Genomic DNA, 16,173 nt, shown 5'->3' with positions numbered 1-16,173 from the left:
GGGGGGCGCCGTGCAGTTTCTGGCTAAGTGCCCAGGCGAACGGCAAGTCCAGCAGAGTCTCACCTGTCCGCCGCCTGCACGTCTCTCTTCTCCCGCTGCCCTCCGGTCCCCGACAGCCTTTTGACACTCTCTAGCCAGGTGTCCAATCTCGCCGCATGCCCAGCAGGCTCCCTGCTGTCCATGTCGTTGTCCCGCATACCCGGTCCGTCTCCCGGGACCGCTTCTGCACCACCTCGCCACGTGGCCCGGCTCTCCACATGTCCAACACAGTCTCTTTTGCGGCTCCGCGTGGGGCCCGTGCTCAACTGTGACGCGGTATACAGTGATGTTATTGACGTTTGGTTGCTCCCCTGGAGCGGTGGGAGGGTGACCCATCTGGACTACCGGCCCCCCTGCAAACGTCAGTGTGCTCTTCCCTAGGTCTACTGTGCATTGGTTTAGCGTCAAGTAGTCCTCCCCCAAGATACAGGGCCCCGCCATCTCTACTACCCATACCGGAAAGTTCACTGTCTGTCCCCCCACAGTTATCATCACGGACCCCCTTCCCCTCATCGGCATCAACTCACCGGATACTGTCCTCAGCAGCTGGTCCGCTGGCTGCTCCAGAAGCGCTCCCTCTGGCATCATGTTGTAGTTCACCAGCGTTGCCGTACACCCCGTGTCCACCAGGGCGACACAGGGCTTCCCTTGCAGGCGGACCTGAACATGGCAGCCGTTCATCGTGTGCGGCCCGTTCTGCATGTTGACAGCGCCGGCGATGTCGTCTGCTTCGGGGGAAGGCGACGCCCCACCTCCCCGTCTGTACCGCTGGGCCCCCTCCAACGGTGACGTGGCCATAGGGAATATGACGTAGGGGGCCCGTCTCGCCCCTCTTAGACGGGCCCTGCGCCGTTTCCCTGGTTCCACGCTCCTCCGCGGCACTCTCTGGCCCGATGCCCGGGGCGTCCACAGGTCCAGCAGCGCATGGCCCCGGGCCCCCTGGCCCCGGTATTGTCTCGTGGGGTGGGCTGCAGGGTCGCTCTTCGGAGCAGTTGTTCTGTTAACTGGCGCACCGACTCAGATAGCTCTTTCACCATGTTGCCTTGCTCTGCCAAGGCCGTCTTCCACGCTGGCTCTACTTGTAGCTGGCTCTCCGCTGCCATTCTCACCACTGGGGCGGCCTCCATTATGCCGCTGCTCTTATCCCAGCCTTCTACTGTCTCTATCTCCAGCGCCAACTCCAGCGCTGCTCCCAGTGTTTTTGGATGTCCCAGCGTTACCTTCTGGCTTAGACCCCGTGGCTCGATGGCCTGGACAAAGTAGCTTAGGGCTAACCCATCCAGCGCCTCCGTCGGTAGCTGGCTGTATGCGCGCCGGCTGAGAGTCTCAATGTCTGTTGCCAGTGCACGCAGCGACTCACCCTGCCGTCTGCGTCTGTTACACAGTTCCGCGGCTACGATGGCCTGCTCTTCACATCGTCCGAAGCGTCTCCGCAGGGCCGCCATCACAATGTCTAAGTCTTTTGTGTCTGCCATTGCTGCCACACATGTTATAGCTTCGCCCTCGAGCGACATCACCAAGTGACTGGCTCTCTCTTCCCTCGACCAGCCATTCATGTCCGCTGCTACGTTAAACATTGTGCAATATGGCTCCCACTCGCCTTTACCGTTGTATTTCGGGACGGGCACGTCCTTCCTGGTTCTGCGGGTGCCATCCCCCGCCGTCGCGTGCCGTGCTTCAGCCTCGTCACTCCCCGCCTGTCTGCCAGCGGGGCCCGGCTCGGCTCCGCTCTCCTCCCGCCCGAGGTTCTCCCTCATCAGTCTGTATTCCTCCTTCATCCGTCTGTATTCCCCCTTATTCTCCGGATACACCGAGGCTTCAGACTCTTCCACCTCGCTCTTCATCTTTAGCCGCTCCATTCCGCACTTTCTCCGTCGTTCCTCCTCACTCTCTCCTCTCCCGGCCGAATCAGAGGCGTTACCGCTTTACTGTCTGACACCAATGTAACAAAGTGGGTATTTGTCCAAGGAACGGAGAGTTGTAGTTGGTACAGGTTCTTTATTCACAGGCTCCTTTAGCTCCTAGCAGCTAGCTTCACCCCGCTAGCTCTACACACAACAACCGGTCTCCGCTCGCTCCATAGCTAGACTGACTGGCTTCCGCCCCGGCCGCTGGTCACATATATCCCCTTCCCCCTAGGAACACACCCACACACATCAGTTCCTAGCCGCAGTTGAGACACTTCTATTGCACATCACATTACAGGTAATACTTGGATTACCTGAAACGCTACAATATGAACAAAACTCAACTGCACTTTCAGATAAGCATTATATTACAAAGACCCTATGATTTTCACCAGCTGCATTCCCACAGCACTTCCTTTTTCTCAGCTTCTTCTTCTGTGTTTTATGGCGGTTGGCATCCTTAAATGTTGCATTACCGCGACCTGGATTGTATCCGCTTCACACTGCTAACTATTGACAGTGTCCACTTTCTCAGCTATTCAGGGAAAAACACTGACATAGCCTACTTCTATTTCTATTTTTTATTTTTGCTATGTAAACGTTTAAATGTAAAGATAGGCCTATGCGTGCAATAACGTACTGATAGTCAGCTTACTCTGTAACATGTAGCTTTTATTAGCCTCTCAGGCTAGCTCCGGGACGCGATCTTTTTTCCCCCATGATGGCGAAGGCATGACACGCCCCTCTCTGCCTCTAATTGGCTGACTGCACTCGGCTGCTCTCGCCTGCTTCCCAGGCGAGCCAGAAGTCATCTCAAACGAGCCATTATAGCCTATACTTTCATTCAATGTCACGATGCTGCGGGGGGAAGTAGGCTACTTCATAGCTTAACTACGAAAATAGTGTCGGCTGTTTATCTCCCTTTCTGCTGCAGCATGTTGAAGAAATAAATGTTCAGTTCGAACAACACCCATTATGGTCATTATGATCGCTTCCACTACCAGGGCCGCCCAGAGAGATGGCAGTGCCCCTGGAAGGGTCCAGACACTATGCCCCCCCCCGCAAGCGCTTTACTCATATCAACGCTGCAGCTTTCAGAGCTGACTGAAAAAAGTTTGTTAACAGATTATTATTTGGGTCTAAAGCCCTTGCCTGCTCCCGCTTTTTTTTATGCCTTGCGATTTTGGCATCCTTACTTTTGTTTTGCTCCTGGCATTTTGCCATCACCGGTCTTGTTTTGTTTGCTATCACCTGTCTGTGTTGTGTGTTACACCATAAATGGTCCCTGTGCTGCTGCCCCAAGCAAAATGGTCTGCCCCAAGCCTGCATTGTTCTTCTTCTTCTTCTTTTGGCTTTCCGGCAGACTAGATGCCTTGCGGCACATTGCTACCTCTCACTGCACTGGTCGGATGGGGGATCAGAATGCCACTATTTTCCACAGGAGCACTCCTGCCCAAGCATGCCTTGTTACTGCTGCTGTGTTTTGTGTATTTGTTCGACTCCTTGCAAAAAAATAAATTAGTTGCCGCATTTTCAGGATGGGAGATATATTTTAGTGTAAAAAAAAAAAATTGCCTGGCTCCAGCTAGCGTCCCTAGTGGCGACGCCCCTCGAAGCTTACCCCTTTACCCCCCCTTATGGGCGGACCTGTCCACTACACAACACTGTATTTACATAGGTTACGTTACATATTTGCGGGAATGAGAGGGATCTCACACTTGTACTGATGTCCAGCATGACTGGTGACGAGGGAAACATGAGTTTGTTTACTGCGTCGCGCCATGCACCGGGTCCGCCTGGTGCACGGGATTCTGGAGGGGGGTCTCGGCCGGGGGTGTGGGACCCGGGCAGGGTGAGGGGTAGCCTGGGTAAACCCATCCCCCACGTGACCTGCTCTCAGACCTGTTCTCAGTCACTAGGGAGCAGGTCACGTGGGGGCTGGGTTTACCTAGGCTAGGTGAGGGGGTGGCAGCCTGGTGGTGGGAGTGGCTGCCCTGGGTGTCTGCCCAGCAGAGGGGCACTTAGCCTGGGTGGTGGCAGCCTGGAGGTTGGGGTGGCTGGCCTGGGTGTCTGTGCCCAGCAGGGTGGTGCCACTGGCGGCGCTCTCCCCTCCTCCCCCTCTCCCCCTCCTCTCCTCTTCTCCCTCTGCTCTGGTTGCGCCTTTTATACACGTCCCAAACGGCACAGGACAACGCGATTGGCTGGCTCAGATTTGAACAGATCTGCCAATCGCGTTATCCCGTGATGACGTAATGTCCTGTGTCCCATGACCGGATGAACCATATATGGACTTCCTCCCCCCGACTGGCTGTGTTATCATAGCTGCTGACTGTTACCAACCCCGTGCAATCCATAAAGGTACATGGACGTTACTCTGCAGAAACTACAGTAACAAAATCACGAATTGCTCTGTTTTTGGAGCTCTGCATGTCTGTGTTTGTCTAGTACGTTAGCTAACGGCTAACATCCGCTAGTTAGCCAACCAACCAGCAGCTAACATTAGCTAGCTAGCTAGCTTACCGGAAGCGATATTTTTTTCGGATGATGGCGAAGGCATAACCCGCCCCTGGCCCTCTCTGCCTCTGATTAGTGGCAGCGTTATAAACCATAGATATGACTATATTAAAAACATAAACACACTGGCGTCTTTCATGCAGGCTAGCAAGCGTAACTGCTGTCTGTCTGTCTGTCTGTCTGACCCATTGAGTTTGACGGTCTGACCACAGACTGTAACAGAGATGTAATGCAGGATAGCCAAGCGAATGTGTTTGGATGGAAGTTTGACGCTAGGCCAATCAGAGGCAGAGAGGGGCGGGTTATGCCTTCGCATAGCCTTCGCCATCATCCGAAAAAAAATATCGCCTCCGGGACAACAACGCTTCCTACCCAGCGTGTGCACGTCTTTCCGACAGGGGTGGTTGTTATGGCAACTATCAACAACAACAACAACAACTACTACTACCAACTACTACAAGACATAAAGACCGAAATAGGCTACCTTGTTAATGTGTCTGTCGGAGACACGGCCTAACGTTAACATTTAATATGAGCCGAATATCAGCCTGCGCTCAGCTATGTATACAGGAAGTAAACCGGATATTCAGGTGGGTTGTGACGGTTGTTATTGTTGTCAAGTTAAAACTGTCTATATATTGGATTTATAAACTGTTTTACAAATGAAAAGGTGAGGAAACAATTCTACAAATAAAAAGGTGGGAAAATAGTTATTTCAAATAAACATGTGACTGTGAGCAAATAATTCTACAAATACAAATGTTTGTAAACTCTTCACTACATTTATTTGATATGTTTGTTGTTAAAGCATATTAAAAATAACATTTCTCGTAAGATTTTGTTTTCGTTTTTATTTTTTGTGCCAAACCAGAGACCTTTAATAGAGACATCCCCACCCCAGGCGAAGTCTTCCGGTCTCCTAAATGGGCGTGGTCCTAGGCTTGTGCTTGACTCTGTCAATGGTATGAAACAGTTGGGGCGTCTCTATCTATATTAAAGGTCTCTGGCCAAACGTAACAGAAATCTATTGGCCCTCTCCTCAACGTCACGAGCACACAGCTTTTTCATTGGCTACTGCCCTCGTGCATGCTTCCTATTCGTTCCTGGAGCGGAACGGCATTTCCAATGCATCGTATCTTCAAAATACGCACATTTTGTCAAGTTATTCACCCTGTCGTTTCAGTTTTAATGTGATTTTATCGAATGACGCTGAAGGCCAACAGTAACACAGCGTGTGAAAACCTGTAAACAACATTTATTTGTTTGTTTTCCGGCTCTGTCTGCTCTCCTCCCCGGGGTTTGCTGCTGGTCCAGGCCAACCAAGCGCCCCCTTTGACTTTCTTCCGCCAGCATCCTACAGTCACACAGTAAGACAATTCCTCTTAAATCTACATACAACACATCTCTGATCAACCTTTGTGCTCTTATTAACCCCATTGCATCTAAAAGAAAACCACACTGTATCCCTAAATAATCAAGAATACGCAATATATTGGGGTTAGGCTATTGCGTAACGTTAACTCTTTCGCATCAGGCATGAAATACTGATATCAGAGCATGCGTTTTGGAAAATAACGTCGTAAATGTCGATGTCATGGATATTTTCGCTGCCGTTGAATTCCCGTGTATCGATGGTCTGTGTGTGTACACACTGTACCCATCCATGTCGTTAATTTCCGCACACACTGACTAGCTAATAAAGTTCCCACTCGGCTTATGCGGATGGACTCGGACTGGGTTAATAATTGTCAGATTGTGTGTTGGTCATAAAGTGGGAAAAGAGACTGAATCTAAAAAGATGAGACATGGAGGCAGGGGGGCGAGGCAAAACATGGACTAGTTGGAGTCAAAGCCAGGATTTGTGACGTGGGCGAGTTTTTGGGGGAGGTGGTGGAGAAAACGAGGCAGATCCCGTCAGCGATAAAACAAACTCGACTCGATCGTCCAGCTGCATGTCGGGAACATTGGCTGTGTGATCGGGCGAAGGTGTCCCTGTGTTGAGGCGCACAGGATGTTTTATCCGCTGAAGCAGCTATGATGAGTGGACTTTACAGGAGTGAATGAATGACCAGTAACTGTCTTTTTTCCCTTTTTCCCCCTTACCTCAAGGAAACTTTTAGCTCTTTTTAGGATAGTGTACTTGTTGACACTTTTGGTTTCACAATCAATGCTTGCTTTTCTTCCATATACATCGCGTTGGAATATTATTTCCCTTGGAAGGGTTTCTGTTTGTTGGATTTACCTTGGTACTTGACTAGGCTACATTGCTGAGCTGAGGCAACTGAAACATGGCACTTTATGTAGAAGGTAAGTGATGTTGTTGTGTAGAAGATTCTCTCACATTTTTCTTATCAAGGACCCCTAATTTAATTTAGGGCCACGGCCACCCAGATTCTGACAGCCCCCCTTTGAGATTTTGCCTCGGACGCAAATAATAAGAATATCTTTATTTCCAGTCAGATATGATTTTGTCCAGAATTCCATGACTGTATTGCAGGTAGAGAGATAACAGAGAAACTATCATCAAAACAGTCATTCTCCTACACTATCTATTGTTCTTGTAAATTAAATAATGGTGAATTGTAGCAATTCATCAGTTTGCTAGGCTCCCCCGAACCCTCCTCAAGGACCCCTGGGGGTCCCTGCACCCCACGTTGAGAACCACTGTATGTCTACAGGTTAGAGTTGAATCTTCCTAACCTTGCAGATGTCACCAATCTCAAGGCTGTGCTGGTTTGGTTTAACCAATTGATACCTGATGCAGCATTTCTGTGTGTATAATGCGGTTCGCGGTCTTAAAGGGATACGCACCCAAATGAGGGATATACACGCAAATGCTGCATCAGGTATCAATGGGTTAACAGCAAGTTAATTCCCTACAGTTGTAATTCCAGGCCATAGACACCTGGTCATCATATAAAGTTGCTGGAGTGTATCAGGTGGTTCTTCAGAGGTGGTTCTTCATTGGCTACTGTACTCGAGTGTATCAGGTTGTTCTTCCAGTCAGTCTTCCAGTTGTTTCCCTGGTTTAATTTCATCGCCCCCGGGCTTTTAATTCATTAGTGTCATGTTTTTGCAACATCTCCTGTTGCATACCCATACACACTGTCAGGTCAGGAGCTAGCATAGCATGCCAGCATCTCATACATTACTGCCATGAAGGCATTACTCAGCCTTAGGACACACTGAATGTGCCTTGTCTCATTTGGACCTGGTTGATTTTCAGGGCTGGGCGATATGGACCAAAAAAAATCCCATCTATATTCTTAGGCTGAATGGCTGAATGGCGATACACGATAAATAATATCTCGGTATTTCTCTATGAAGTGGGCTAAATGTTCAGTAAGTCAAAGCCACGTGTGAGATGTCTGTCAACAGCACTTTTGTATTAAACAAGACTGTACTTGACCAAATACCTATGACAATATTATAGCGATTGACTCTTGGTGCCTTTCAAAAAAAAAAAAAATGACTAAAAACAGAGTGTGGTAAGTTCAGAAAATTACTTGCCTGGGCTTCGAAGTTGGGAGTTGGGAGTTTTGGCTGCTTCTGAATAAATGGAGCACTCAGTATGAATGAAGCAGCATGGAGCTGGAGTGTAACACATTGACAATTCAGGCTGATATCAGGCTATAGAAAATGACATCACTTGATTGTAGTGCAGCCTTTAAAACCAGGAAAAGACAACACTTATGCCATATCACCAGATTATCATATCCTAAAGACTTCTAGTCTCACATCATGATTTGATTTGCAGTTGCTGATAATGACAAAATGCACCAAGTAGGGCTGGACGATAATGGTTGAATAATATTGTGATAATATCATGCTAATCATAAGGATTTTTCTGTAGGCGGTATATCACGATTCTGAAATGGTTCAGTATGCAAAATCATGTTAAATAAAAAATATAAAAATATCTTCATATCCTCATGATATGATTCCACTGAAAGATGATAAACGATAATATCAAGCATCAACTCAGCTGCATCTTTAGAAGAGAGAAGGTCCTAATTAACTGTCAAAGTTTACTCACCAGCTACTGCCCAGATTCAGCCTGGTGAGGTGAAAGTTAAGTGTCATCTAATAGATCAAATCTTCTCATCTGCCTTAACCAAAATCCCCAACTCCCTACAATTGTGAACTGGTCATTCCCTCACTGCCCACACCTGTACATGGTTAAACAATATGTTTGTTTTAGTGGCACACTACTTTGACACCAGATAAATCTGTTTTCTGCTGACTTTTTTCCTCCTTTTCTCTCTGACTGGCTGCCAGCAGCAGTGGATTCTTCTCCACTTAGGTTAGTGTGGCTCACTCACTAGGCTATTGGTGACCTAATGAGAAGGAAACTGAGGGGACTGACAGGCAACTGGAAGCCTGTGACTGGAAGAGGTCTCAAATAACAAGCAGCGCAGTCACAGTCATGTGTGGTGACTCTCTCTCTATCTCTCTCTCTCTCTCTCTCTCTCACATCCACAGTCTCCACTAAACTCTGGTAAACTCTCTCTTTCTTCCTTCTCTGTTTATGCCTCCGCCGGCGATAGCGATAGCGGTGATGGATTCGGGTTGTCCGTACATCTGTCCGTACGTACGCCCGTTTGATTCGTTAACGCGATATCTGAGGAACGCCATGATGGAATTTCATCAAATTTGCATCAAACGTCGACTCGGACTCAAGGATGAACTGATTAGATTTTGGTGATCAAAGGTCAAAGGTCACCGTGACCTCACAAACGGCATTTCCATATCTCAGTAACACCTTGACGGAATTTCTTCACATTTGGCTCAAACGTCAAAGTCTGGACAGACATGCATGTCGACTGCTCACTTGTTGGCGGAGGCATATATCTGCGGTGCGGTCGTTCTAGTTTATTTTTTTTTACCTCCGAGGCTCAGAGGCACTCACCTTGTCTGGCAGACTCACTCGCAATTAATCTTCACTTCATTCACCTTTCTTCTCTTTTATTTAACAGCTCTCACCTTATCTCTGGCTCTGAGTTTGGAGGCTGCCAGGAGAATTTAGCTGTCAAGAATCGCACGTGTTTTTATTTATTTATTCTTAGGAGGCAAAGTAACACGTAGAAACTATTCTGAATATCAACCTTTTTTTTAAGGCTAAAGTTATGGAAAAAAATCACACCGACCCAGGTCAGGTGTTGAAGTAAGTGGTGCAGGTTTGCAGGTCCGACCCTTCTCCTCCAGCCCCCTCTCCCCTCTCTCTCACAGTGTGTGTGTGTGGGTGTTTCGTGTTTTGAGCCACTCTCTCCACAATCTGGGAACCCAGAGTCTATTTAGACTCAGCCGTACCTTTTTTTGAGGCTTCCTTTACAGCGCAAATCTTCCGCCCGGGACTTCCGCCTCTGCGCAGTGCCGCTCTGTTGTTGTACTAGCGAATATAAGAATTCTAAGAACCAGAACACATCTCGGAGCACACATCTCGGAGCACACATCTCGCCACACACATCCCGTGCTCTAACAAACATACCAGTAGTCACTAAGAGAAGCGGTCGCACCACTTAAAAGTGGCACAAGATTTTAAGTTAAGTTAAGTTTTAGTTACGTTTTTTTGTTCAAAGTTTATTTATTCGTTTTCTGTATATCATACAAAATACAAAATACAGATTTAAATACACTTGACACTTTTAAACAAAAACCCATCCCACGAGAACCCCTAGCCTATTACACCACATACATCATGTCATACATCGCAGTATATCGGTACACAAAGACACATAAAAGAAAGAAAAGAAACGAGAAGAAGAAGAAAAAAAAAAAAAACCCCGATGAATGAAAATAAATATGAGAGAGAGGGGGGGGGGGGGGTAAATCTATACATTTGAAATGCTTGAAGCGTCCATTTTCAAGTTTTAGTTAAGTTTAAGTTAGGTTTAGGGTATTTTGAAATTGCACAAAATGTCTGGCAGATCTTCAGCTATGTGGTTATTTGGTGTAGTTGACAGTAACATTAGTAACATGCTTCGTATTCAACACCTGCCAAATCCTTCAGTCCCAGACAAGACAACAAGGTTTGCACTTGTACTAGCTAACGTGAACACCTTTGATCCAGCTGTAATGGCTTCAAGAGGTTTAAGTGACGCTCGATATGTGACTGTAGGGTGTGTTTATGAGGGACAGATTACAGTCGCAAAGGGAGTGGAGCACCTACAGTATACTGTAGTGATATATCCGGTCAAACAAGTAGATTCTTCTTCTTCGTCTTCGTCTTCGTCTTCCTTGTGTGTCTGTCTGTCTGTCTGTCTGTCTGCTGATTCAAACCACAGAAATAGGATGGAAACCATAATAAGAATGAACACTCAATTATTTTCATCCTATCTAAAAGTAGGTACCAAACTACCTACTACTCACCTAACCTATCATGTGATTGTGTGTGTACGTAACTGTGGATGAATGCATTGCATTTCACTCGTGAATCATTTTTTCCAAACACTTTGAAACACAGTCATCCTCAGTGAATGATGCATGGCCTGAGCTGATTGTATTAGCTTTACATCCTCAGTGAATGATGCATGGCCTGTGCTGATGGTATTAGCTTTCCATAGGAATCAGGTTCAGAATCAAATTATAAGTATATCTGTACGTCCGTCTGGTCATTTCATTAAAGCAATCTGATTGGTAGTCAAAGGCTGCCAGACAGGTTCTATTGGTTGCTATGCCAGCTCTTAGAGTTGCTACCATATTAGAGATGTATCTTTATGGTTGCTACATAGAGAGCCACTTGGTGATCTTTCTTGTTTTCTCATGCTTTTTATTAATCTTATGTATACTTTGAGGAAAACCGGTTTTAAGAAACGCTGCTGGACCTCAGCTGGACTTCAGACCCACTGCTTTATATCCGTAATTGCAGTAAAAAAAATACCATTTTGGCAATTATGCTTCTTGTTTTCTCCTGATTATTCTCATGTGTAAAACGTGTCAGACGGTGCACATCAGCATTGGACGTTATGTATTTTCTACAAGCTATAATAACATCCCTAAAGGTGTTGTTATCTGGGACAGTACTAAGGCACGTCTTCCTTTGCTGTACCTCGTAGCAATCGCATCACCATAATCGCAGTAACGGCCACCCTCTTGGATATTTTTGGAATTGCAGGAATTTGTTTCGACATTAGTACAGAGAGACTGACAGCTTGCATAATAACACAATGTATACTGACACATGGTACATAACAGGCAATATAACATACATGTTACTCTGCACACATACATTGGGTTAAATCAATATTTTAAAAATATCAGATAGCCAGTTATCGACTTTGACATGATGGAGGTTGTCCTGACCCTGGATGGCTACATAAAAACTTTCAATTATGTTTTTGTACATTCAATTATAAACTGCTTGCATGATTGCAATATAATTGTCGCAGTGTGTGAGAGTTCATTCTATTGGAAATTTAACTGTCTTTCGACGCACCTGCACAACGTTTTTTGTATGTGAGTTTTCACCACTGAGCTAAAAATATGGACAGAGCTATCCCATTGATTTTGGTCTCCCATTTGGAGTTGATTCGTTGGCCGTCGCCATCTTGATTTTTCGTCAGCAGAGTGGTTGGGAATGGGTTGAGTCCTTGCGCAGCTCACGTGAGATGGGGGTTTCCCAGAGCCACAGCTCCACCTGCTATTGGTCCGTGATCGGCAAGCTGCGCGATCACTGGACAGGTGATCTGTCAATCACCCCCTTTTCTATCATCTATTTTGACCCCCCTACAGTTGTTATGAAAAGGCGAAATTAGCTATATAGACCAAAACCATGTTTTGTCCCCGACTGCAAAGATGTTTTAAAATCCTGTTCCAAAGTCGCCTTCTGCCCCCGACCCCCAAGTGGCCAATCGAGGAACTACAGCTTTTCACTTCATTCCCACGTCATCAGAGGAATCAGAGGAAAGCCGGGGGGGTTGGCCACTGGTTTTCACTTGCCATTCATTAATAGACCCTTTTCACAGCCACCATTTTGTGTCTAAAAGGCAGGAAGTTTCACAGGTGCACCAAAACCTTAATTAGGATGTCCAACTTCCAGTCCATTTAGGTGTTCCAGTGCTGGGGCCCTAATTAGTGAGTTGGTTGCACCTGCGTTTCCCCTGCCATTTAGACACAAAATGGCAGCTGTGAAAAGGGCTAATTCTTTAAAGGTAGTAATGTTTCCCAGAGCTCCCCCTATTGGTGTGGGTGGGTCACCCATTTCATTGATGAGTTTTAGTGTCAGATGATGTACTAAATGCTGTTTCAGAGACTCTTCCATCCAGCAAAAAAAATCTGGTGAAATACTTATTACTCGTAAAGGAGCATATAAACAGTCGGATTAAAAAATATATATCGGTATATTGGTGTCAGCTTTCAGTAGCCCAAATCACTATCAAACATACACAAAATCAGTTTGTTACATATGGTAAACACGGCTAACGGTTGGAGCTAATACAGTGAAACAAAATGTGAATTCCTTACCCTAACGGTTAACCCTAACCCTACACCCAGGGAAATAATGTGGTGTTGTGGTAAACCGGAATGTGTTAGACCTTAGAAGTTGGTGTGATTCAGTATAAAGTGTAAACCTCCTGGTGTTTCCTGTCAGGTCTGAGTAAACCTCCTGGTGTTTCAGGTCTGAGTAAACCTTGTGTTTTCTGTCAGGTCTGAGTAAAGGCGTGGCCAACGGAGGGATGGCTCAGTTCCAGGAAGTGATGCGGCAGCAGCTGGAGAGCTCCATGCACACGGAGCTGGAGAAACTGCTGGACACCGTCTCAGGGGCCGAGAAGGAGGTACACGCACACACACACACACACACACACACACACACACACACACACACACACACACACACACACACACACACACACACACACACACACACTAATGCATTTGGTATTCAGGAAATGATCTTGGCTGACCAAGAGTAATGTGTATTTACAAAGTAAAGTATCTTGTGACAGTGCCCTCTTATACTACAAGTATTGGGCAGTCTTAGTCCCCCTATTCTGCTATTACTCATGGAAATACCTCTCTCTCTGTCTCTGTCTCTCTGTCTCTCTCTCTGTCTCTCTCGCTCTGTCTCTCTCTCTGTCTCTCTCTCTGTCTCTCTCGCTCTGTCTCTCTCTCTGTCTCTCTCTCTGTCTCTCTTGCTCTCTCTCTCTCTCTGTCTCTGTCTCTCTCTCTGTCTCGCTCTCTCTCTCTCTCTGTCTCTCTCTCTGTCTCTCTCGCTCTGTCTCTCTCTCTGTCTCTCTCGCTCTCACGCTCTCTCTCTCTCTCTCATTCTCTCTCTCTCTGTGTCTTTCTCTCTCTCTCACTCTCACGCTCTCTCTCTCTCATTGTCTCTCTCTCTGTCTTTCTCTCTCTCTCTGTCTCTCTCACTCTCACGCTCTCTCTCTCTCTCTCTGTCGCTCTCTGTGTGTCTCTCATTCTCTCTCTCTGTCTCTCTCGCTCTCACGCTCTCTCTCTCTCTCTCTCTCTCTCTGTGTGTCTCTCTCTCTCTCTCTCTAGTCATGTTTCCATTACCCTCAGAAATGCGCAAAATATATCGCAATATCGCAATTAGGGATGCATCGATTATTTTTTTTGATGTACGATTATAGTCTGAGAAAAAACCACGATTATCACGGTTTCACGATTATTTATGGACGTATAAAAATCACATGAGCATTCTTTGAACAGAGGTTTTATTGTATTGTCCATGCATTGTTTAAAGGTTGCTGTCTTTTGAAAGGTAAATAAAGGCAAATATTTGTCCAAAATGATAAATAAAATAAATAAAATAAACAAAGTCTGACTGTAATATTTATGACAGTAGATCTCTTTGGAACAAAACATAGTCAGGCAGGTGTATTATTTTTCTACATTTCTTTTGGATCACCTGAGTAGAGAACTTGTAAAACCTGGTGGAAAAACAGATCTAACTTATCTTTTAGTGTAAATGTTGATTAACTTTTAGTGACCTCCTATGAGAAATATAACGAATGTGGGTAATACACTTGAGTGTTATCATCAACTGTGTCATCCTCATCCATGCCTATTAGTTTGATTATTATTAATTTTTAATCATCTAACGTTATGCAGGTGTTACCGAAGGGGGGACTGCCCCCTAGTCCGATACCTCACGAGTCCGATACCTCACGAGTCCGACACCTCATGGTTTTGGGTTAGGGTCTGGGGGAGGTTAGGTTTAGGCGTGGGGGTGGGAGAGGTTAGGTTTTGGGTTAGGGTCTGGGGGAGGTTAGGTTTAGGCGTGGGGGTGGGAGAGGTTAGGTTTTGGGTTAGGGTCTGGGGGAAGTTAGCCTCTTTTTTCGGACTCGTGAGGTGTCGGACTCGTGAGGTATCGGACTCGTGCCATGGCACCGTAGAAGGTTGGAGGTGTTGGAGCCCTTAGCTGCGACTGCGACTTCGGCAGGTTTTGCAGATTGGGGAGCCGTCATCTTTAACAACACCCTGGGTGTCCTTTTTGTAACCGAAATGCTGCCATACCGATTACTTTAGACATGTTTTGGGGGGGAAGAGATCATCTCTTTGAGTTGCTTGTGGTCTCTCAGGCTCTGCCATTACGTTAGCTGTAATGCTAGCGTAGGCAAGGGAGAGATAACTAACTAGCGTTACGTCGTTACATCGATGGCCGTTCAGTAAACAAATTAAGAGGCCACGGAGACCACAGTCGCCTGACACGAACGTCAGGCGACTGTCGCATCGCGCACGTCTCTGAAAAGTTTATGTTTGGCTGACGTCCATGGCTATGCTATTGCGAGCAGACTGGTGGGAGAGCTGTGTTTTGTGCACCCGCTAAAATAGTCCGTGCGGAAACGAAGCAGAGACCGGTTCCTCTCGTTCCAGCGCTGTCTGCGCCGCATGGGAGTTTAAACTGACGGACTTATTTTGACAACAAAACACCCGGTGTTACGGAGCCTCTGCGGTTATATAACCGTGACGTTTGAAATCGCGGTTAACAGTCAAACCGGTTAACCCCTGCATCCCTAATCGCAATAGAAATTGGGTTATGGAAACATGTAAATTTAGAAAAACCTCCCAAATATCACAAAACGTTTTTGCGCTCTCATGAGGTGGTTTTTCAGACGTGTCGATATAGCAGTTTATCGCAAAAGTGTAATGGAAACACATTTTCTGCATTTGCACGTCATGTGACCCATCTTCTCCTTTGGAAAAGGAGTGGAAAATTATGGAGAAAGGGTTCGATAAGCCATGGCAAAACCTCCGCAGCAAGTGGAAAACTTTGAAGCAACGCTACCTAGCAGAAAGACGAGTGTTGTGCAAAATTGGAGCCAGGGAAAATAGATAATGTTTAATGGCAGAAATCGGTCCATGATGACAGGCTGCCTGTGTGCGCGCACAGCGGCGAGATGAGGGGATGAAAAGCACACACCGGTGCGGTGCTGCTGACTGAAGTGAATACAGTGACTGTGAGTAATACATTACACACGTTTCAGGTGCAATGTTATAATTATAATACACGACATTCCGATTATTGCACCAAATCAGCCTTTTCCCCCCTCCTCCATCTCTAAATCGGACCAGTTGTATTAGGCTACCTTTTTTCCTCTGCTTGTCGCGCTCACTGCATTCACCGCAGCCAGCAACATGTTGCCACTCATTTTCTTTTGAATTGATAATCAGGCTTGTTTATGTGCGTTGTAACTTCATGTTGTGATTTGCATTGACCATTGGTTGGATTTGAGCATGCAGGGGACGGGATATGGGG

The 16,173-nt window shown here is 46.4% G+C and overlaps 1 protein-coding gene across 2 annotated transcripts in view; it reads left to right on the top strand.

Annotated features, from left to right (window-relative positions):
• Positions 1-5,670: 5,670 nt before the first annotated feature.
• LOC310789371 (UTP--glucose-1-phosphate uridylyltransferase-like) overlaps positions 5,671-16,173 on the top strand; it is an 82,342-nt gene continuing 71,839 nt past the window's right edge. Inside the window, exons 1-2 of one of the 2 annotated variants that reach the window (XM_083651005.1) lie at positions 5,671-5,827; positions 13,107-13,234. In XM_083651005.1, the coding sequence (XP_083507131.1) occupies positions 13,136-13,234 (99 nt within the window). In that variant the 5' untranslated portion in view covers positions 5,671-5,827; positions 13,107-13,135. Of the gene's footprint in view, positions 5,828-6,436; positions 6,768-13,106; positions 13,235-16,173 lie in introns of those variants that run through there. The other variant, XM_083651004.1, reaches the window with a different exon arrangement.

Source organism: Poromitra crassiceps (genome assembly GCF_964638095.1).
Source record: "Poromitra crassiceps genome assembly, chromosome: 14".
Taxonomy (NCBI): Eukaryota; Metazoa; Chordata; class Actinopteri; order Beryciformes; family Melamphaidae; genus Poromitra; species Poromitra crassiceps.
This window is presented reverse-complemented; position numbering and strand designations above follow the sequence as displayed.